Source organism: Protopterus annectens, chromosome 2.part0, assembly GCF_019279795.1.
Source record: "Protopterus annectens isolate FY-2018-M chromosome 2.part0, PAN1.0, whole genome shotgun sequence".
Lineage (NCBI taxonomy): Eukaryota > Metazoa > Chordata > Ceratodontiformes > Protopteridae > Protopterus > Protopterus annectens.
This window is the reverse complement of record NC_056728.1, coordinates 988,424,294-988,448,837: the sequence shown is the minus strand read 5'-3', so window position 1 is coordinate 988,448,837 and position 24,544 is coordinate 988,424,294. Positions and strand designations below refer to the sequence as shown.

General features: G+C 37.8%; 1 protein-coding gene across 8 annotated transcripts in view; it reads right to left on the bottom strand.

Annotated features, from left to right (window-relative positions):
• MPDZ (multiple PDZ domain crumbs cell polarity complex component) overlaps nucleotides 1-24,544 on the bottom strand; it is a 3,829,210-nt gene that overhangs the window by 324,677 nt on the left and 3,479,989 nt on the right. For all 8 annotated transcript variants that reach the window (XM_044061234.1, XM_044061239.1, XM_044061240.1 and 5 more), the window contains one exon: nucleotides 12,410-12,496. In XM_044061234.1, the coding sequence (XP_043917169.1) occupies nucleotides 12,410-12,496 (87 nt within the window). The remainder of the gene's footprint in view (nucleotides 1-12,409; nucleotides 12,497-24,544) is intronic.

Here is a 24,544-nt window from a genome sequence, read left to right as displayed (position 1 = left end):
AGGTGCTATAACAAAGTATTAGTTTAAGGGTGTGCACACTTATGCAACCAGCTTATTGTACGTTTTTTATTTTTTTTATATTTTTCCCTAACAGATTTGTTTTTCAATTGAGTTGTACAAGTTGTAGGTCACATTAAAGGTGGGAAAAGTTTTGAAATTATTTATTGTGGTCTAATTTTTTTATATCACAAAAAACCTGGCATTTTAACAGGGGTGTGTAAACTTTTTATATCTACTGTAGAATGACCTTTTGAATAGAGGGCATATTGGTAAAACCCCTTTAAGGAACATCTGACAAACTACTTTTGGGCAGCTGCTATGTCCTCCAACAAGGACACAGTGTGGTGACATATCTGAAATACGCACCCTGACTATGAAACAGCAAAAAATATGTCTGGGATACAGCAGAATCATAGCCAAACTGAGTGGCAGGAACTGTATAGGATTACCTCTCTGTTAAAGTGGACAATGTATTCCACTTAGCAAAATATGTCTTATTAATGAAAGGCTTTTTGATGACATCACTCACCTCAAAGACTTCAGACTTCCATCTACAGGTCTGAATGTATCAAAGCATCTAATGGTGCAGCTAGCTTTCATCTCAAATCTGACAGACTATCTTGGCTTGTACTGGAATAAGGTTCTTGTCAAGCCATGGACCACAGAGCTGGCTACCACCTTTCTTAAATACTCTGGGTCAAGGAAGATGAGTATTGATCTTTCTTCTTGGAATACTGCTAATGGGCATGAAATGAAATGGAATGACATACAGCAATATTTTCTTCCATTGAACGGAGAACACTTTCCCCATTAACTCTTTCTTGTCTAACTACTGAGTCAAGTAGAAAACAAGGAGGACCACGTTCTCTCATGTGACAAACAGGCTAATCTCCAAACTGCCTCACTCTTAAATTACCTTAATGGAACAATTTCCCTTATCCCTGCGAGAATCTGTAATATACATTCACAAATCTATGCTACTGCCAGGCATGCAAACCCCCTCTCTTTGCAAGAGCTGCAGCTATGCAACACACTGTTGGCTCATTATCACACCACAGTTTGGTTGTCTGTATAGAGAATGACAAATGCTTGTGGACTACCTTCACAAATTACAAAGGGTAAGAAACATGGCACTTAGCTAAATGAAGTTTATGCAAATCTCCTTTTCTTTCAGGCTCCATCTTAGCTGTACACGACAGATGCACAGATGACATCCCTACCCCATCTGTCACCAGGGGCTGCAACAGAATAGGCAGGAGAAAGGCTGATGCCATCAAACTATCTAAAGTCTGTAGACAGGGGGTTTGATGCTAACAGAAAGTCCAATAAGTTGTAATGAAATGTATGGTGAAGTTTCCTCAAGTACATATACACAAACAGGATGAAGAAGACAGTGACCACTGTAAGGCCCACAAGGTATACATATCTGTGCTACCACCATCTTCTGCCATTCTCAGTTAAGTTGTCAAACAGTGAGTACCTGAACCCTTTGTGTGAGCAGGAAAGACAGCAGTGATGATTGGCTAACCTCACCATTATGAAGAAAATCCAGACACCCTACAGCAGCTGCCACATGACCTCCTAGATAATTATTATCTGGGAAGGAGAAGAAACATGGTGCTCAGGACATGCTCACTAAAGCTGATGAAACTTACAAATAGAAATAAACATTCCATCCCATCCTAAAACAAAAATAAAACGGGCAGGAAAAGAAATCTCTGCCTCTTTCTGAATGAAAGAGGGTCCTTTTGAGAGCAGCAACAGGGCTGTTCTAGCAGACCTATAAAGACAATCTGGCCTCTTATGGATGTTTCCTTCTAAGGGAGGTATATTAGCTCTGAAATATGTCTGCATGAGACCACAAAAAGAACACTCTTAGGTATGTTATGATTTGTCAAGCTACGGCAAACTCACACTGGGTAGTCCTGCAGGGTAGTAAGGACTGATGTACTGGACCCTCAAGAGTTTCAACAGCCCAAATGGCCTACAGCAACATGATCTAATGGCTGGCAGCTCTTCTCAACCTATGATGGAGCTTATTTTTTTCTTGGAAAAGTTGTCAGGCTTAGACGAGGAGGAGGAGAAAGCTGCAAGGTATTGCTGGTCAATCTCTCCCTCTTTTTGAGTTATTTGACCATCTCCTGGAAAGCCTGCCTAAATGAACAGTACCCCATATGAAGGCTTACAAAGCAGCCTGCCCTAGCTTATCCTTACAGGAGGGTAACCTGGGCCAAGCAAGTCAGTATACATATTCCTGAGCCTTCCTCATTAACATTACGCAAGTCAAAGTTATATTGGAGTATGTGAAATCTCACGCAGGTAGCGGTCATAAAATGTTTTTTTTTTTCCAGAGATCTCTATACTCCACAGTCAGGAAATTCTTCCAGTTCTACTACAGTTAATATGCAAGGAAGGACCATAACTGGCACAAATGAGGCAGATAGTTGAAGGACTACAGTCCCATGTTGGTAACAGAAAACATGGACTTGCCCACCCTGTTTACATTTCTGGACAGTTTATCTGGCTAAAAGGTGCTGTGGCTCAAGAACAACCTTTCCTATGTTACTTAGACATCATGCCCCTCCCCTCTCTGGGGGCTTACACAGGGCATCCTTCTGAGAAAGAGATATCGCTGAATACAAATGCTTTCAGGCTGCATAAATAGCATCCTTCCAGATATGTTTCATGGCACGGATGTCACAGGGCTCTTCATCCTTCTTCCCAAAATACTGGTTTAGTCTTTTTTTGGGGGGAGCGGGGCGTGGAGCTACAGGACAGCCCGAGTATGAATCTTTCTCCAAATGATGGATGGTCCCATTATAATTTTTTTTTTGTTCTGGCTCTAATATATAAAAACTTAAAATTGTTGGGAACTACTGTACAGACAGCTTAATTTAATGATCGATAACTATATACCAAGGGGAGCAGTTAAGAGACATTGTAAGAAAAGCATATGGTAAACACTACAATTAGAAAGACTTAGTAGGAACAAGAAGTAGCTATGGGTGACATTTAGGAAGTAATCCTGTATGCATAATATGAATAGATTTCAGTATAATTAATAAATTGTACAATATAAATGTTAATCACTACAAAACAAAAAGGATAAGCAACTGGCTAACAGCTAGATCTTTCAGGGTTAGAAATGGTAATGGCATTTCAAAGGATACACACCCTTGACTGTGGGTCTTCGCAAGGGTTGGGTTTGGAGATGGTCCTGTTCAATTTATTCATTTATGACTTCCCCTTGAAAAAGGGAGTGCGCATTAGCAAGTTAACTGATGATTCAAAAATGACGTTAATTGTGAATTCAGTAAAAGTTCATACAAAGATTCTTAAGTCCCTGGACAATTTATATCTATGGTTATGGTGCAATTTTATGTATTTTAACATAATCAAAACAAAGGTTATTCACTGGGGAAATAACTCAAGTTATCAATATGCTCTAAACTGCAAAATTCTTAGTTAAGATTATAAGATAAGAGATTTAGGAGTTAAGACAGCAGGTTCACTTATAATGACAGGTTACATACAGACATCAGGAAATGTTGCTCTCATTTAAAGGACATTTTCTGCAGAATATCAAGCAGGGAAGAAAGAGACTTCCTCTCACTCTACAAGGTGATAGTTAGACCCTAAACTGAATACTGTGCCTCAGGCTGCATGTATAACAGTACCCAGTTAGTAAGACTAGAAAAGATTCAGAAATATTTTACAAGGCAGATCAGTGGGGTTACACACCTGGGATATGAAGCTAGACTAACAGAGCTGTCACTGTACTCCGTTAGTTACAGGTCAATCAGGGATTATTTGATTTATTTTTAATCCATAAATGCCTAATAAACGTTTCACTGGCAGCTACATTAGGGGATTGGGTTTGGATCAAACTAGGCGATCTCTGTCTAACATACAGAGCCATGTCCACCCTAGAATTGTTGAACATGCTCCATCTTAGCAAAACCAAATCTACTCGAGCTACACGCTCTAGGGATATAAACCTCAACACAACAATGAATAGAACATGCTGGAGGGATAGATTCCCTTCGCAGAGACTTCCCTTACTATGGAACAGGGTCCCGATCTACATAAGACAGAGCCCCTCACTATCACTCCAAGAGGAACCTTGATGAGTGGATGGGTAACAGAAAGTTCACACCGGGGATCACACCAACAGCACTACTAGATAGGGGACAAGGGTACTAGCTGCTAGTACAAGGGTCTAGGGAACTACTAAAGGGGCGGTGAACACCGCACAAAGTGGCTGGGCCAATATATGCCTTTGGGCAGATAGCCCAGTACCAATCTATGAACCCTATGAACCTATACAGGAATAAAGACAGTTATCTAACTTTTAAAACTGCTCTGGGGATTAGCACTGTCCATAGCAGAGCTGCCAAATATTTGGAAAGTGCAACAGATAATTATTTTGGAATGAAGGTTTTTACATAAACATTAATAGCAGGCAAACTGTAATAAAGTTGTTACTGATGTTTTGAGTTTGGATTACTAACACTGAACAGTGAAATAAGGTCTAGAGTATACTCAGACTCCCCATGTAAACGACAACAGAGGGAGAGGAAGAAATCACCATGTGCTACTTTCAGCCTGGAAGGTCAACATTCTTTAAATGAATGAAATGATGAGAAAATAGCATGGGGGCTTTAAGTTCAGGTGGGGGGGGGGGGCTCAACACCCAAGAAAAGACAGGGATACAAAAGGCCTATGGAGGGCCTTGCCTGGATGCCACACACTGCTCTTAGAGGAGTTTATTCCCACACCTGTATGGTTACATTCCACTACACATTAAATAATGCAAATACACCTCATGAGAGAGGGATGCCCTCTATAGCAGGACCTGTATGAGTCTCATTTTGCCTGTGAACTTTCCTCGATGTCAGTAGAGGGGAATGCTACAAGAAGATTTAAGTCTTAATCCAATCATCAAACCTTCACTGGGAAGTCAATAACTCACTCAGCAACAGCTGGCCATTTGTGCTGACTGCTCCACATTCTGAGTGGGAAGGTCAGTGCCGTGACTCCAGGATGTTTCCTTCCAAGGTTGCTAGGACACTCCTCTGCTCCTGTTATTAGCTGGTGCTGCTCTTTTTGTCTGATCATTTGTTGAGGGGCAGTGAATGGCAAACAAGGAAATGGAGAACATCTCAGACAGACTTTCTGAAAGGGGACTCTGGATGATTCTTGGGCTCCAAGTCCCTTGCCTGTTCCCATCCATTAGAATCTCAAAACAGACTCTTCTGCTAGACTGTGACCCTGCCATTGTCAAAGGCTGCCATTTTCCTTGAGGTAATGCAGTCCTCAAGCTCTCTTGTTTATTTATTTACTTACTTATTCACTGTTTGCTGACTTGGCTAGTCCCACTAGGCCAGAGTCCTCTTTTCAGTGGAGACTGAGGTGGTATTAAAACAGACTAGAACTTCTCATGACTGCTCTTGCATACTGAAGTACTAGCACTTCAGACAGGTCATGAAATGCACCTCTTGGGTAGTACAGTGCTGCTGCTCGCCACTGTTTTCTGATCTGATGACTGTAGGTATATTTAAAATACTTAAGCAATTTAAACGCTCAGTGTGGGAACTTAACCATGACATGACAGGCTACAGATATGAAAAATGAGCAAATAGTAGAAAATAAGTGGGGAATTCACTAGATTAATGTGCCCTCCTGGATCCCATTCAGATTTATCAAAGTTTCAAAAGTTCAAAATGCATACAGACGGGACCATATGATCAAAGTTTTGAAACTTCAAAAGTAAAATAAAAAAATAAAACTAAAAGAAAAAAATGTTTTCTTTACGTTTTTGCAGGGGGAAAGCCCCCCCCCCCGCCTCACCACCCACACCGCCTGCTAATTAAATATACCAAGTCTGAGATCGCACTACAGAGAAGAAAATAGTAATTCTCCCTTTCTGTGCTGTAATGCGATCTCCATTCAAAATGTTCAACGTTTCAAAACTTCGATTATATGGTTTCGGACATATGAATTTTGAAGTTTTGAAACTTCAATAATCCTAAGGGGATCTGCCCTCCTAGCCCAGTATGTGGTACCTTGATGTGCATTGGAAAGATGTTGCATATCTCTCAGCACAACTGCTAGAGAAGTTTTTGTCTCATAACGGGGTCATGAGAACAGTATATCTGAATAGTTAAAGCAGTGTTGAGTGTTTTCAGTTTCAAAACACAAGAAAAAGATCAAGGTAATGAAGCTGGAAAAGGGTAGATGAGATTCTCCTTCCTATTAGTGGGAGTAAGAGAAGAGGCTGGAAATATCAATCTACCAGTCTAGCCTCTAAGGTGTGGGGAAAATGATGGAAAACTAGTAAAGGAAAATATTTTAAAATACTTGTAAGCTTGTTGGGCACAGGTTTCAGTGCAGTTAGGATTCACAACAGGAATGTCAATTCAAACACTTAATATTTAATCTACACATAGAAAAACAAGAAGCTTCAATGATAAATTCCAATACTGTTTTCTTTATTACACACTGCATTTACTGATATTTTGGCATGCAACAATAATTTAATATAACAGTAAAAACACAAGTAGCTAACCACGGTAGTAGTCATGCATTCATCGCATGCATTACAACATATACTGTTTGAAAACAATTTTGAGTGACGATATGTGCACAATTTTTCAACTAGCATATATATCATGGTTTGTGGTTTCTGCTTATTCACATTGAGCTAAACGGTGGAGGGGCACTGACCACAACTCTGATATGTGATATATAACAATAAGTATCCTGTTTTCTTGCTTATTCTTATTATTTACTGCACTTATTATTGTCTGCTGCCTACTTTTTACTGCACTTTATTGCGATAAACTAATCTGCACTGTTGTACTGCAATTGTCTGCCTTACTGGGCATATTAAATCACTTTTGTTACTGTATCACTGTTTGTAAAGCTTTTTTAGCTAGTTTCAATGTGTGAAAGGTATTAACTGAAAAAGTTCTCCCTTTGTTAAAGCATTTGTTTGTTTGTTCTGATTTTCCTGCCAAGAAATGTATCATACAACTGATTTGTTTGCAGTTAAAAGCATTCTCTAGAGTCTCCATGCTCCTTTTTCTGTTTAAAACTTTCTCTTAGTGTCTCACTGCTGTTTTTCTGTTGTGATAAACATTTCTGTAGTGTTTTCTGCCTAAAATAGTGTAACTAGTAGCTGTAGCACAGACCAGTTTCAGGTTTGCTGTCTCTGAGGCTGGTTGTTTGTATGCAGTGGCCGTTTGTTCTGACCACATATTCAGGCTATCTTGGATTAGCAGAAGCCATTCTTCACTTTAGTGAGAAGATCATGTTGACTCACCAGTGACTGGTAAAGACCATGAAAGAGCAGGTGCCCAACTGGAGGCAATCTCTTCTTAGCCTGAACAAGCAAAAAGAATACTAGTGAAATCGTCTAAAGCCAACCTTGAGTCCAAATTGGCCAAGTCTACTAGAGACAATCATAAGGATGTCCGCAATCTCAAAGGAAGCACCAAAATATGTTCAGAACTAGTGGTCAAGGATACCACATACACATATGTTGTAGATATAGCCAACGTACTGGCTGATAGATTCAGTGAAAACTTCACCCTTCTTTCCCCTCATAGGTAAATTAGGACATCCGCAGTACCTCCCTTACCTCTAGGGAACAGGTTATTACTGCCCTTTCAAAGGCAAAAAATACAGCCTCCATGGGACCTAAGATCCCAGGCTGCATCCTACATGACCTCAGGTATGAACTTGCAGCACCATTAGACACCCTATTCAACCAAAGCCTTTGTACCATCTTTGTCCCAGCTAAGTGAAGGACAGCCACGGTCATCCCTTAACACAAAGTTAAATGTCCACCAATCCAGGAAATTATAGACCCATCAGCCTAACTAGCCTGATCTGCAAGGCCATGGAACAGATTATCATGGACCTCATTAACAAGGACATTGGCAACCTCCAAACACTCAACCCAACCCAACACAGTTTAGCTTTGTCAGGGGGAGGTCATGTCTGTTAAATTTGGTTGACTTCTTTGAGACAGTCGCCAAAGCTATGGACGAGGGGAAGACGATGCACACCGCCTACCTTGACCTGGCCAAAGCCTTTGACACTATTTCCCACTCTGACATAATAGATAAAATCTCTCAACTAGGTATCAATCCATATGTTAGCAGATGGGTAGCAAACTGGCTCACTGATAGAACCCACCTAACAAAAATAGGGGAAGCCACCTCAAGCAGTAGACCCATAATGGGCGGCGTACCCCAGGGACCGGTCTTGAGGTCTCTGTTATTCGGAATATACTTCTCTGAGTTTCAAGCCAAAACCAGTGGGCTATGGCTGACCAAGATTGCAAATGACTGCAAGCTGGGAGCAATCATCAATTCTCAAAGTGATGCGGACTTCCTCCAAGAGGGTCTCCCCCAAACAAATGACTGGTGCTCAAGCTGAATGCCAAAAAATGCATTATCATCCCCTTTGGGGAGAGTGACGTTCCCACATATCACATTAATAGCAACTTCCTAAGCACGCAATCAGTCATGAGGGATTTGGGCACCCTGGTTAATAGCAACCTGACTTTTGAACACCATGTTGTACGGAAAGCTTTCTACATGGCCCACCTCTTAAGTAAGGATATCTTATCCAGGGACAAGGATGTCATAATATCCTTGAACTCTTCCCTTATAAGGCCAATAATTGAGTACAATGCCCCCTTCTGCAAGTACCTCACAAAGCACATGCAGCAGCTGGAGAGACCACAGATGTTCCTCACCAGGAGAATCCAGGGCCTCAAATATATAACTTACACAGACATGTTAAAAGCCCTGTCCCTCTACTCAGTTTCATATAGGCTCCTAAGAGGTAACCTCTATCTGGCATACAAAGCAATCTCAGATCCCATCTTGATGGAACTGCTGCATATCTGCAAGTCAAGCTCCACTCAAATAACCTGCACGTGCGATCTCACCCTGGTCTGTGACATCAATAGGACTTGTTGGCAGGTCAGATTTGTGTCCCAGAGACAGCCCCATCTGTGGAATAGACTCCCTCTCCACGTCAAGTAGAGTACCTCATTATCCCTTTTTAAGCACAACCTAGATAACTGGATGGGAAATAGAAAATACACCCCTGGGATTCCACCTGTGTCCCTGCTGGACAAGGTCTTCGGGTGCTGACTTGTCCAAACATGGGCTAAACTCTTGGCTAAGCTGATAACGGCCTCAGGGCCAATAGCTTAATAACTTCTTATGATCCTATGATACTTTTTCAGCATTTTTTTTTCAGAGAGCCTGATTGACCAGTCTTCTTCCTTACGTATGCTACCTGATAACTGTTTTCTTTTATCTTCTTTAGTTGTACCTAAAAGATATATGGTCCAGAAAAAAATGCAGAGAAGATGGGAAGGCTAAACGTGTAAAAGCATCTTACCTACGTGATGGAAGGCATCCTTAAAATGGGTAGTAGACAAGCACATCCAGCAGAAAGGTAATAATCTAGGAAGGTTAAGTATATATTCCCTACTTTTTTTTGTCCAAAACAAAAGTCCTAAAACCCTATCCATTTATTAAAGTAAAAGAATGTGTCACTAAAGAAGAAAACTTTCTGAAGGAGACAGCAGAGTTCTTTAGAGCTCAGGAACCTGCCTCAGTTCCTCATAGTGTAAAATAAATAGATTAAGAAAGAACAATATAGCTGCTCTTATCTTTCCTCTAGACCATAGTTTGCCTGGGCCTCAATTTAGAATACAAGTTCCATGAACTTAAATCTCTTATCTCAGTTCCTGTTGGGCTTTCAGAATGGAGAATTCACAGAGTTTGAAGTCTTGGTGAAAGTTCTTTCCAGTTTCACCGCTAAGGCACTGGAGATGCACACCCAAGAATAAAGAGGCAGATGAATCTTTAAGAAGAAAGTGGATATTTTCTTCTTTAAATGGTAATGTCAACAAAAGAGTAGTAGACTGTTTTGTAAACAGCATCAAAATGGATACCAAGTAGTGTAGGAACTGTTACGCTGACCAATAGTGTAACTCAAAAGTAAGAGAGAAAGAGGCTGTCAGATACTCATTCTGCAAAGTTGTCAAGGGAAGGAATTTGGAAAGTTAAGGTCCTTGAGAGGGATTTCTAGGACTACAAGTAACACAGCCAATGGTTTGCCCTTCCCAAAGTTCCGATCCATCCTCAAACCTTGTAAATTTCTTTGAATTCTTTTCTTCATATGTTCTAATGATACTGTCCATCGATGCTGCAAAAAGTGATCAACAGACTCTGTGAAAAGAAATGCTAAACCTAAAATGGTAACAATTTTTGTATGAATGTAGTTTCTGTGAACAGTAGATTTGCACTTTCCCCCACTGTTAAGCCACTGTGAAATGAAAAGTTACTGTATGTAAGTTAGGGGATTCTTCCAACATAGGGGTGCAGGCAGCCTTGCTCCCTGAAAAAACATTTTGTTTTTCTTAGAATGTTTTTTGGCATAAATGTTTTAGACTAATGGCAGTTGCTGTAACAGAACTGACAGAATAATAATGCACCTCACTGATAAAGAGATAAGGCTCTTACTCTGCTGCTGAACATGTATACAACGGGAAGAAGAGAGAGAAAAAAAGAAGCTAGGATCTCTGTCTTCCGTTTTATGGAAATTATTTTTTCAATGGCAATGCTGGTTCCTGTAGAAGAGGTAGAAACACCACCATGAATAGCTGCAAAAAAGCCTTGCAAAGCAAGGCACAATGACAAATATAAACTGCAGAACATAAGGACCAGCAAAAAGCTGTTCTATTAAAGACGATCAAAAAGGATAAATGATAAGCATCCACAATGAATTTTAAGATTAATAAGAGGATGCTGGCAGAAAACACAGCAGACAGTGATTACAAAGCAAAAACTGGAAGTCATATACCACTTCATGAAATGAGATGGAGGCATTTTATGCTTCTTTTAGAGAGAAGGGTACAGAGTAAGAACAGAACTACAATTGAAACAGAAGGGCTTGGAGGGTTTTAAGTCCTTACGGTACAAATGCATGGTACAGTAGCTGATGGAAAGAGATACTAGACTCTAATAAAGAAATCAGGTGGAGCACTTATGCAGAAGAGATAATGCATGTGCAGTAATCTACAGATTATACAATGGATTTTCTGATTTATCTTTCTGTAGCTTGCTTGTACATAAGATTCCTCTCCAACTGCCTATTCATTACCCTGTGTATTCCCCCCACATACCCATGTGTGGGGTTCAGAGATGTACACCACGAAGCTGAGCCACTCTGCTGAAGGTGGCACTTTCATTTTCATATAAAGTCTTAGTTCTCTCAAAGAAACATGCAGACAAACCATCTTGGCCCATTCAAGTTGGCCTTCTAGGACCCAGGATGCTAAATAAACCTGGGTCAGCAGTCCCGTACATGGAAGTACTCCCTCTCTGAGCCACTAAATTATCCTTGTGTTTCTATATGTTATGTAAAAAAGAAACACAAATATTACAATTTAATCTCATTTTCCTAACATGCATCCTACAACTTACTGAAAAATGCTCTATCATTCATAGCTGCTTACTGATATATGTTGAAGATCCTTCCCAACCCAGACTGTTGGTTTTCCCAGTGAAACTCATCCTCTGACTCAATAACTGTGCATAAATATGTGAACAGACCATGAATACACAGCCTAGAATAGCAAAGTAAATGTCACCCATTATAATTCCAAAGTACTTTGTCACTACAGTCAGAAGATCTTCTGGTAACTAAAACACCCTTGGCATGATTCTGACAATGAACAGCTACAAACAGTTCTTGCAGACTAAGCAATATCAACATTCTGAGGAAATACATACTCAGCTCCCTCCTGAAATCTCAAGAATCACATTGCCAAGTCCCATAAGACTGAAAAAAAGAATGAAAATACAGAAGAGTAAATATCAGACATTACTCTTCTTTAAAATTCATTTTTTTCAGGGGGGCTAGCCCTCCTGTACCTCCCTTCGACACCCTCCCAAACATACATACATTAACACAGAGACTGCCATACCTCAGGGAAAAGGGAAATTCAGAGAAATGGCAATCCTGGACTTGGTAATTGTAAGTCTGAACTTTTGGCCATTTGTTCTCCACATTTTAGGACTCGCTAATGCGGGTCCTGAGATTTTAAATGGCTACCAAATACTTACCTGTAATAAAAAAACACTCATCTATAATACAATGTGTGCAAAAGCATAACACATCACACAGGATAAATAACTGCCCAGTGTCTGAATAAAAACATGCCTGCACATCTTTGTTATGCAAATTACTTCAAAATGACATTCATCTTGCAAGTAATCAGACTGCATTAAAAACTGTTTACCAAACCATTTCTCTCTCATAGCAGTAATGGCTACATACAGAGTAAATGCTTTTCAGCAGCTGTTTAGTTACAAACCTGACTAGATTGTGAAGTCCTTCTTTCAGAATGAAAAGGTCCAGCCTTAAGTCTGCCAACTTCTAGTGTCACTGCACCCTGAGAACACTAAAAATTGAAGTAAAAAAAAGTAAATAAATACGTTTTTTAATAAATCTGTAAAAAAATGATTTTACTAAGTAGCCCAAAAATATCTTTTACTGTTGAAACTCTCCAAAGCTTCAGCAACACAGCAAGATAATGTTCTCTTTTCTGTCACAAACTTACTACTAAGCAGTTATAAGCAAATGAATGAGCATTTCATATCATTTCATGATTTAAAAAAATACTATTATTTAAAACTTGCATTTTGGCATGATGGCCTGGAGTTGTTAAACTAGTAAATAAAGTACAAAACTAAGTATATTATTTTTATTGGAGCAGTAAGAATTAAGTTTATTTAAATATGTTTTAAAACTGAATTTCATACAAAAACAGTCATAAAAAACACCAGAAAAGTCATTAATTACTGGACCAGGTCTTCAAGAACCTCTCATTTAGCAGACCTTATCTACCTCATCAGCTATTTCACACAAAAATATCTTCATCGAGACGGCAGCCCATCTTTTTGGTCAATCTTGGAGAAGTCATATGCATGTTCATAAAAGCAGCAGCAGTCCTTTCTACTTCCCCAACAGTCTGTTCAGAATCTAAACAAAGTAAACTGGAGGAGGAGGAGAAGGACAGCAAGCCTTATAGAATATCTCTACTAAAGCCAGCGCTTGCTTTGGGAGCACGGTCCAAACCACAATGATTGTTGATTGCATAATTCTTGAACAAGTGGTGGCAAGTAGCATGGACACCTTGCTCATACAGACACTGAAATATATATTTCTTCTGAGTATTTTTCCTCCTCCTCCTCCTATCTGTCAACCATATGCCCTCTCACAAAGGGCTAGGGCCCATCCTCACTCCCAAAGAGATAAAAGCTGACCTTGGGGTGTGGTGGTGGTGGGGGGGGTGTCATCATTTAGAGAGCCAAAAAGGGAGTTTGAACTCTCACTTCACTACTTGTTCCCACACGAGTCTGTGCCAGGACTCCTCATCTCAGTGTGGCCTTTGGATCTAGCTTAATTCCACCAGGAAAAAAAGCAGACACTAAATGTTTTTCTGGGGCAAGGAACTGCCCATCAAGCCAAATTCAGATAAGTGCTTTCACATACTGTGAGAGGGGGGATATTTTTGCTAATTAGTAGAACACACACCATGGGAGCTTAGAGAGTGCAGAGCTCTCAAAATAGTGATTAGATCTTAAGGCAGTCCATGGAATTCTCAAAAGTTTCCTCCACCACTGCATTTTAAAAGCATAAATTCTCTGGTGCATAGATTTATGTCTAGCCCACTTCTCAAAAGCTATATGCTACCAATGGGAAAACCATAGCTTTGACTATATGGACCTTCACTGACAATGTGACATCTTTGCTCTTTAAAACCATATCCAGATTTGCCATAGCTTTCCTTCCCAAAAGTAAACATCTTTTAATTTCATGACTGCAATCACCATGTACAGAGATCTTTGAGCCTATGAAAATAAAATCTATCATCCTTCACTTTTTCCCTATCTATTTGCAAAGATTTGACAGGGCTAGATGACATAACTTCAGCTCTTTGTTCAGTAACAAATCAGCGTTTGCATGTTTTACTTTCGGCTTAATCAAGTTTCGTTAGCTTTTTCACTTTCAATCAATACAGTGATTTCATCTGTATAACTGAGGTTGTTAGCATTCTCCCAGCAATTCTGAGTCAGAGTCAAAAGTCAAAGAAAACTTTAATGTCATTCTGAACTACACAGTAGTGTAGCTGAACGAAATTACAATGTTTCATTCTCAATGCAGGAAACAGTTGCACATATAGATACAGTAGAAATTTAATAAGTAGCAATTTGTAAGTAAAGTAGGACAGTAGTGACCCACACCCATCCCAGAACAGGAGATAAGGAAGACAAAGAACTAGATGAAGGTAATATTGTCAAAGTAAAATTGAAATAATAACAGCATATCTACGATTAGACTGAATTAATGCAGTTTGTAAAACACTTAAAATCAGTTTTTTTATTTTTATTGATTGTGCACATTTTGATGAATTATTGTCTTGTGCATTAAAAAGCACTTTAATTTATATTATGTTTTTAATGTACGAATGTTGCTTTAAATGGAGCAAGTTGCAGCAAGACAATGATTTTATTGTTTAATGATCACTTCATTAAGTTAATGAAATCTGGGGAATATAAAAGGAAAGTTGAGGTTCATTAAGTTATTCTGATGAAGTCTCCGTTTGTGGAGACGAAAGCGCTCAATCGATTTCACCTTGGAGTTTATGTGTTTTGATTTTTTATGTAATAAAAAGATTTACACTTTGGATTAATCTGCCTGCATTTTTGGAATACAGGATAACCTTCACTGTGCCAGACACCTTTGTGTTTACTTGGTTGCTGTTCTTCACATTTTGGTTACCAGTTGTTTTTTGGCTTGGCGTTTCGGACACGAGGAATCCTATCTAATCTATTTTACTATGGACAGCAGTAGTATGCTCAACGAGCTTTTAAGGGTTATTCAAAACCATACGCAAACTGATACCACGCAGGCAGGCACCAGTAGTGGTATACCATGTGCGCAGAGTAGTCCGAAGGACCCGAGGAGTTGTCGCAACACTATGGATTTGAATGAACAATCAACGCGGGATTCGAATAGGAGTGCCAATGGCAAGAAAACCTGTAGAACATTTTCCAACAATTTATCTGAGCATGGCGACAACCAGGGCAAGGACCAGCGTTACGAGGAGGCATATAAGGACATTGATTTTAATGCTTGGTTGAACAAATCCTTCCAAGGAGGCGCGAAGGAAAGGGATTCACCCAGAACCAGGGAACATGCAAACGGCTATACCTATAAGGACAAATGCAAGTTATTTAAAAAACTTTTATCAAAATACAAATCTTTGTCTGTCGAGAACTGGTATTTTGAAAAATGTATTAATGATAATATTGTTCCGTAAGGTCTCAGGTTAAACAAGTTCCCTAATAACATTAACGGTGATAAGACTTTTTTTAAGGAAATTTGTGGTATATTGAACAGTTGTTGCTTATCTATTCTTAAGGCTATGATAGAGCACAATATTAAAATAATGGAAGAAACTAAAATTGAAATTGACAAACTTCAGAGTGATATTAGTTGTGACTTGTTATTTACCATAGATGAATACAAGCACATTTATTATAGAGTTCTTCATGACACAGATACGTACATTAATCTAAATATTAAAAGGAAGCTCAGAAAATTGGAGAGGGACCTGAACGAGTATAATACAGGGACAGCTTATATACATGGTGAAAACATTAATTTGCAGAAACGCAACCAATGGTATTCTAATTACCAGATACAACCAGTGGATAGAAGGGCATATTGTGCCCGTACATTTTATAGGGAGGGATATAGGCAACAACAGCAAGGTGGATACAACAACCACAGTAATAGATACAATGATGATAGGGGTCACAATTATTTGGAGGAAGAATTTCCTACGCTAGATAGAAATGGCGCTATTGATAGACTGAATACCCCTGAGACAGCTGATGAGGTAAGAAGGTCTGAGAGACTGAGGAACAGGAATCAGCAGTCCTATGCGCAAGCTACTACAGGGAATTACACTAATGAAGGGAGGAAAGGGGGAGATCAGGGTCTTTAATAAATACAGACTATGACATGGTGCACAGTGAATCCACCCTCTTAGATCATACGGAGGTTGGGAAACAAATTGTACACACACACAATAGTTTTAATATCTTTAATTATACAGATATAGAGATTGATGCATGTCATTTTGATTTATTTACAAAAGGGTTTTCTTTTGTTCCCACTAAGCAGCCTTGTGTAGAAAAACTTATTTTAGATGTTAAATTATTTACAAGAAGACTGAATCTTATGCATATACATCAGGAATCTACAAATAATAGTATTAATAATAGTAAGTTCATGAGACATAGTACCTGGAACCCACCCTTACAGTATGAAATCTTAAACTTTGAACGGTGTGTTACAAACAAAATTAGGAAGGAGCACAAGGAAAATCAACAAAGGAAATATAACTTGAGTAAGGCAGAAGGGAAACTACTACAAGAATTGAGCAACAATAGGGGGCTAAGGGTGATGAAACCGGACAAGGGAGGGCGTGTGGTCCTGATGGAGACTTGGGACTACATTAGAAAAATGAAAGAAATATTACACAAGGACGAAAATTATTGTCTTGTTACTAAAAATGAAATTAATATATTTTACAGAAAGATCGATCTGATTTTGGAAGATAATTTGTTAACAGGTCTAATAGACCTAGCGTTATATAACTATTTAAAAGTCTCAAAACCTGTCATTCCTGGTATTTTTGGAATACCAAAAGAACATAAATCTATACTTGACCCCCTTTTAAGACCAATTGTTGCTTCACAAGGATCAAAAACCCAACCCATGGCTATATATGTAGATGCTATGACAAAGAAAGTATATTCCAGGTGGAAACATATTTTAAAAGATTCTTGGGATTTTTTAAACAAAATAGGGAAAAGTGTTTTTATGGAAAATATGTTTTTTATCACTATTGATGTCAAGGAATTATTTACTGTCATTCCCCAGAAAATTGGTTTGGAGCGGTTTGAAAAGGTTTTAGTAGAAATGGACTGGCTTACACCTGCAGATTTTAGAAATGTACTTTTAAACATGGAATTGGTATTAAAATATAATTTTATATATTTTGAGGGGGATTATTACCATCAAAAAGAAGGAGTGGCTATGGGATCAGCCTGTGCCTGTGCCCCTATATACGCGAATACAATTATGTTATATTGGGAAAGGGAATTTGTTTTTAATTCAGAATACATTCAATACATTGTGGAATACTTCAGGTTTTTGGATGATATTTTTATCCTGTGGAAAGGAAAAAGGGAGGACATTGAAAAATTTATTTGGTACATTAATCATACTACTCCCTTCTTGAAATTTACTCATGAGATTGAGACTGATGACACACACTTTTTGGATGTAAAGCTTACGAAAGACTGAGTAAATAAATGTTATAAGTCCAATATATACAGGAAAGAGCATTTTTCGAATGCTTATTTACATTACGATAGTGATCACTCAAATCAACTTAACAAAAATATAGTTAAGGGCCAGATGATAAGGATGGCCAGGATGATTTCAGATTATGCAGATTTCATGAGTGAAATTATATATTTAGAGGGCCTATTTAAGGAAAGGGGATACCCGAGTGAACTCATCAACTCGGTCAAAAAATATGTTGTAGCAGGGAGAGGTACCAAATATATACCACTTTTAAATCATGGTTACCAGGAAACAGAGGAACCTGAACCCAATGAAAATAATAGTGATAGTAATTACATTAATTTGGATAAAGGGATAGAAGCAAATTTTACACCTTACTTAACTACAACATATTTCTATGGTACAGGTTGGTTTAAGAAGGATATACATGAACTATAGGATATGTTTAAAAGTGTGGCAACCAAAACTGAAGTTTTTAAGAATCAATTAAGATTCAGTTTTAGAAGGAATCCCAATATTAAGAATATTATAGAAAAAAAAGGAGTACGGGTTGAAGGGGCTAGCAGAAAACATGGAACATACAAATGTGGCAGATGTGCACAATGCCCATATATCTACGAGAACAAGGAGATTAGGATACCCAGTATTCCATTTAAACTAACAGCTAAAAACTACAGCAGTTGCTATTCTAAAGGTGTGGTCTACTTAGTGATTTGTAGAGCATGTGATAGTTACTATGTTGGAAAAACGGAAAGACAATTGAAAAATAGAATTTACGAGCATATTAGAGACATAAACAGACATAATGAGAATAATGCATTATATAGGCACGCCATGAAATGTGTAAATGCTGATTTTAAATTCTGGGTACTTGAAGTGGTAGGGTACCCAGAACGAGGAGGTGACTGGGAAACAAAAGTGGAATATAGAGAGATGATATGGCAACTAAAACTAGACACAAGTAGTGGAAAAGGTTTAAATGACCACATTTCTATTGTTCCAGCACTTAAGATCCTAGCCTCGGACCCCAAAATAGTAAAATGACATAACAAGCATAACAATGTAAGGAATGTGGGGAAAACATTCACAAAAACATGATCAATTGCTTTTCCAATGTTTATTTGAACATAGTATTTATTCGCTTTTTATAAAGATTTATAAAAATATATACATTTTATATTTTTTATATATTTATATATTTATGAATGTAAATGTATACTTTATATATTTTTTATGTTTATATATATTTTTTCATCGATTTATTTTTTATATATTTTTATATTTTTTTATATTTATAGTATTATTTTACAATGAAAATATTTATAACATGTACATGAATTCCTTCACATCCTTTTATAAGTTTTTTATATATTTATATATTTATATATTTACACAAACATAGACATATTTTTCATACAAACATTATGCTGTTTTAATCATTTTTAAAAAATGACATTAATGTATATGCACATTAAGAAGTTTTATTATTAATAATTATTAACTACTACTATATATTATCAAGTATACTATTAAGTATATTCAAATGTATGTGATATGCAGACTATTCATAAACATTTGTATCCTATTTCTGGTAAATATGAAAACCTGAAATACAGGTCCCTGGGTTCAGGTCATACATTATAGATTGGATTAACAACCTATGCTTCTGTTCCTAATAGGAAACTAAAAGTGTCTACTGTTTACTATGAAGGACAAAACACTTAAAATCAGTTTTTTTATTTTTATTGATTGTGCACATTTTGATGAATTATTGTCTTGTGCATTAAAAAGCACTTTAATTTATATTATGTTTTTAATGTACGAATGTTGCTTTAAATGGAGCAAGTTGCAGCAAGACAATGATTTTATTGTTTAATGATCACATTAATTAAGTTAATGAAATCCGGGGAATATAAAAGGAAAGTTGAGGTTCATTAAGTTATTCTGATGAAGTCTCCGTTTGTGGAGACGAAAGCGCTCAATCGATTTCACCTTGGAGTTTATGTGTTTTTATTTTTTATGTAATAAAAAGATTTACACTTTGGATTAATCTGCCTGCATTTTTGGAATACAGGATAACCTTCATTGTGCTGGACACCTTTGTGTTTACTTGGTTGCTGTTCTTCACATTTTGGAAACCACACATTTTTCTGAAACTCCCTTGCTTTCTCCATTATCTAGCAGATGCTGGTAATTTGATCTCTGATGCCTCTGCTCCTTTTAAAACCAAAGGACAAATCAGTCCATACCTCTCAACCTCTTAGTGTAAGAAATCTGGACAACACCTGACAAAATAGTGGGACAAAGACCAAAAAATATGGACATATTTTAAATATTGCTCTTATAAACTTAGAAAGTTGCTAGAGTAACAGGGCTTGTATCAGCATGCATTTTCTGAAGGATTAGAAGTCTGAAACTCAAATGTATGTCATTATTTGGTGACTTCAATCCTCAGATAATCCCGGTGATTCACTAGAAACCACAAATTTTAAGGGGAACAGAGCAAAAATACAAGGTAAAAAGCAGGACATTCTGAGAAAATCTGGAATGTTGAGAAGTATGCATCAGGCCATTCTTGGTCGCTGTACTGCAGGAGACTGTACCAATATACTGGACGAAAGCAATGGCAGCTGTAACACGTAAAGAGGGTAAAGATCCAGGAGCTGCAGCTTCATACAGGCCCTTTTCAATAATAAACCGTGACTATAGTGTTTTAAGTCTATAATGGATAAAAGAATGGCAAAAGTAATGCCCAAAACTGATAGATATGGATAAATGTGGTTTTGTGAAGGGGAGGCAAACATCTGACAACATTAATAGAACATTGATGATCCAGAGGGAAGTAGAATGTAAGAAAATACCACTGTTGTTGGTGAGTCTTGATGCAGAGAAAGCATTTGACAGAGTAAGCTGGGACATTATGAGCAGAGCAATGGAAGCATTTGCATTCCCTGATAAAATTATAAGGTTGATTTGTAGGCTATATGAGGGATCAGAGGTGAAAATGTAAGTGGGTGGGGTCCTCTCTGATAATTTTTGCTTGAGCAGAGGAACCAGGCAGAGATGTCCACTCTTCCCTTTATTTGCATTATATTTAGAACCACTGGCAAAGAAAATAAGGGACTCAAAAATTCAAGGATATAATTGGGATGGTAGTCAAGAAAAGCTGGCTCTGTTTGCAAATGATATTATTTTATACCTCAGAAAACCAGAGAGAGAGATTAGTGTTGTGGAACATTTTGAGGCAGTTTCAGATCTTTTCGGGACACAAAATTAATGAAGCTAAAACAAAGGCAATAAAATTATGTGCCCACCCAGAAATTAGTTCAGCAATATTCACATTTATGGGGACAAGATAAAATGAAATATTTAGGAATATGGATTAAAAATAACTCTGGTGTGGCAGCTAAGGATATGTGGGAAGAGACTAAACACAAGATAATACAAAAACTGAGAAAATGGAAGCTTTGTTATATGGACATGGATAGCAAGACACAAGCAGTTAAAATGTTTTTAGTTCCTTTAGTCTTATACACAGGTCAGGCATATTTTTATCAACCAGATGATAAATTGTGGATAGCAATGAATAAACAGCTGAAGGACTTTATCTGGGAGGGGGAAAATGGCAAAAGTCAAGTGAGATAAACCGACTCTTCCAGCAGAACAGGGCAGATTGGGATTAACATATTTGAAAATGTATTTCAGTGCTCAACAGTTAAGGCTCCTATACATAGCAGAAGCAGAAATCTATAATTCAAAGTGGAAAGGGATGATGATGAAATGGGGGTAAAGCTTACTAAACAAGAAAATACAGGGATTTTGGATGTGGGCCTTTAAGGAGAATAACAATAATCATACAGAATATTATATTCATAAAGTACCAGAAAGTATCCTAAGAACTAAGTCAACATGGGAATGGAGAAAGGAGATTCTGAGGGATGAATGCAATTAGGGATGTAGACAATAGGCAACAGGGGGTTGGAATTTATTGGAGAAGAGTGGCAAAGGAACCAAGCTACTGGGAACAAATAACTAGAGGGGGAAAGATGACAGAATGGGAAGACACCAAGAATTTATTTGGACTGCAGGTTAGAGATTGCCTTCCCTATCAAGGATTGATATCAGAGCATAGGCAAAGAGAAAGAAATAGGGGGTCCCTAAATGAAAGACCAGCATTGGCAGAGTTTTTAGAAGAATCTAGAACAGAAGCTGCCATTAAAAAGGAATAATTAGTACAGCATATAAAATACTGCATGATAACTATAAGAATCAATCAGGAGGAGGTTAGAAAGGATTGGGAAGAGAGAATGGAGAAGCAATTCACAAAGAAACAATGGGAGAATATATGTACGTCTCCCAATATGCAACAAAATCTAGAAGATTTAAGATTTTTGCTTGGAAATGTTTATTTTTTGGGTCTATGTTTATTCAACGAGGGGTAAAAACATCGAATCACATTACTTCAAAAATACCATTCATCAAAATCTCCTCATGTAGGTGGCTGTCACCACACCTCCCGCTAATTATATGTAGCAACTCCAAGATAGCACTACAGTGGGGAAAGGGCAAATTTCCTTATCCCTACTGTAATGCAATCTTAGTTAGAATGGCTCAATGAACTGCTTTGGTCTTCGATGGATAAACATGTATCCATATTTTTATACCCCAAGTAGACTTCAGATAATTTTTCCTTAGGTAGACAGCAACTATCATAAAGCTAACATGTGCTTATCCTTATTTCTGGGAACAGTGATGATAATTTACTCTTAGAAATATTCTAAACTACTGCTTATGTCCCATGCAATAAATATTGAGGTGAAAGAAGTCATCAGAAAAAGCAAGGTGAACTGCAGCTTCCATTGATCAAGTTGACCTGGTAGACATGCTGAATTTACAGGCTTTTGGTACTGTCAGGAAAGCAAATAGTAAGATGATTCAGGATGGCTCTAAAATAGCGCTGGAGTCAGTTTTTCATGATATTCAAAAAGTGAATGGAGAAATCTAAAAGAATAATACCAGACATATTGCCTTGGTATCCAAAAATCGTAAGTCTGATGAAACACCATTGGGCTCTTCCATTCTATCTGTCAGGTAAAACAGGCAAACACTTCACTGAATGAATGTCTGGCTAGAATGGAAGAAAAAGCCGAGCAGCTGCAGGATCAACGAACATAGTGAGGATAAAAAGAGGAGGAAGAACCCAACTGAATGGAATCTAATACTTGTACCTTACTTACAAAGCAACAGTTGTATAGGTGGTATGGTGTCCGAGAATCAATAATTAAGCTTCAAAAGGCTCACAAAATGTTTCAGCCATGATGAGTCTGTGCTACAAAAGTCCAGTCAAGGAATACTATCATTAGGCTAGAAACCTAAGGAGCAAGTTCTTTTGGTGGTCTAGCAACAAGGTTGTTTCTGGAAAATGACTTCACAGTGGACACCAGGAAGTTACATGCTGAATACAGAAGGGAAATGAAGGAGTCCAAGGTAAGGATGTTCTAGTTTATTTTAAAGTACTCAACCCACCTGGAGTCTAGCTATCTCATATTCAGCAGTGCTCGGCTGATCACTTGGGAGGGGCAGGGGACTCCTCAAACACATCAACTAAAAGTAATGAATCTGTAAAGAATCTTAACTTAAGCTCCCAAAACTCCTGCCTGACCTTCAGGAACAGATTATAATTATAAATTTATCAATTCACCTGGGTTAATTTTACTTCTTTATGAACTGTGAATCTGATATGCAGAAGACACTGCCGTAAAAGGTCATTCCAGTTCAAGTTTTTTTCCTCCTAATTATTTTCATAGTTATGCCTTTGCCTTCATTAACCAAATTCTTTCCTAGCAGAAAAACTCCTGCAATTATTCAGAATCTAGGTCACATGATTAATACAGCCAAATAACTCCATGCTGACATAATCTCATCTTTGCTTGGATGAAAGAGCTGCATTAGAGGATGAGCAGCAACTCTTGTTTCAAGCGTTACATGGGCTCTTGCTGCTGTTTCATTTCATAATTCTTTCACTATGGCTAATACCTTTTTTTTATGAGTGTATGAACACTCATCTGTACAGGACAAAGGCCAATAAGATGAAACCATTTTAATTAGAATATAATTTTGTTATCCTGGCTTATTCTATAAAACAAGAAATTTAGTTATATTGCTTCATTTATGGTCTCATTGATTTCTCTTTTTTATATTTATTTATTTTACATTTGTTTACCAGGGAGGTCTGACTAGACAGAGCTGTCCATTTTCAGTGGAGGCCCTGGGAGAAAAGCTCCAGAACAACTGCTAAAACACAAGATATTTACATGAGCATTTTGGTTTAGACATACAGTTATAAAACAGAGCAGATAATAACATATGATTGCATAAGATATTTACATAAGCATAGTGGTTTAGCCATACAATTAAAAGTATAGCAGGTAGTAACATATGATTGCTGTTCATAGAGTATATTAAGTAGAGATAATCTTGAAGATGAAGTGAAGATAAGACAAGAAAGGGAAAAATTAAAAAATACTAGTCAGATAATTTTGAAGATGTAATGAAGAAAAGAAAAACTAAAAATACTAGCCAGTTTGTCAAAGGATGAGAATATAGACAAGTTCATATGAGGTTCATTGACATTTTAAGGGAAAACTTTTCAACTTAGTCTAGGGGAGAGTTAGTAGGTGTAGATGAGACAGTGGGGAGTAGGTGGTGGTGAGTTGGTAGATAACGTGTGATAATATACAGTGCATCTGCGGGAGTTTTAAAGAAGACATTGGATAGTCGGTAGGGAAAAGGTGTTAGAATATATCAGCTAGATGCTAGCGAGCTGCATGTCCAGGAGTTGTTTAGGTGTAAAATAAGCTGTTTTTTGAAGATGGTTTTGTTAGGTTGTACCCTGATTTGTAGTGGTAGGGAGTTCCAAGTTTTGGCAATGTTGTTAGAATACAGGGAGTCACCAGAGCTGTAATGGCTTTTGGAGATTGTGATTAGTGCCTTGTTAATGGATCTAAGTTCTCGGTTATTGAAGTAGTGGGTAAGCAGGTCTTGTAAGGCTTGGGATTTGCCA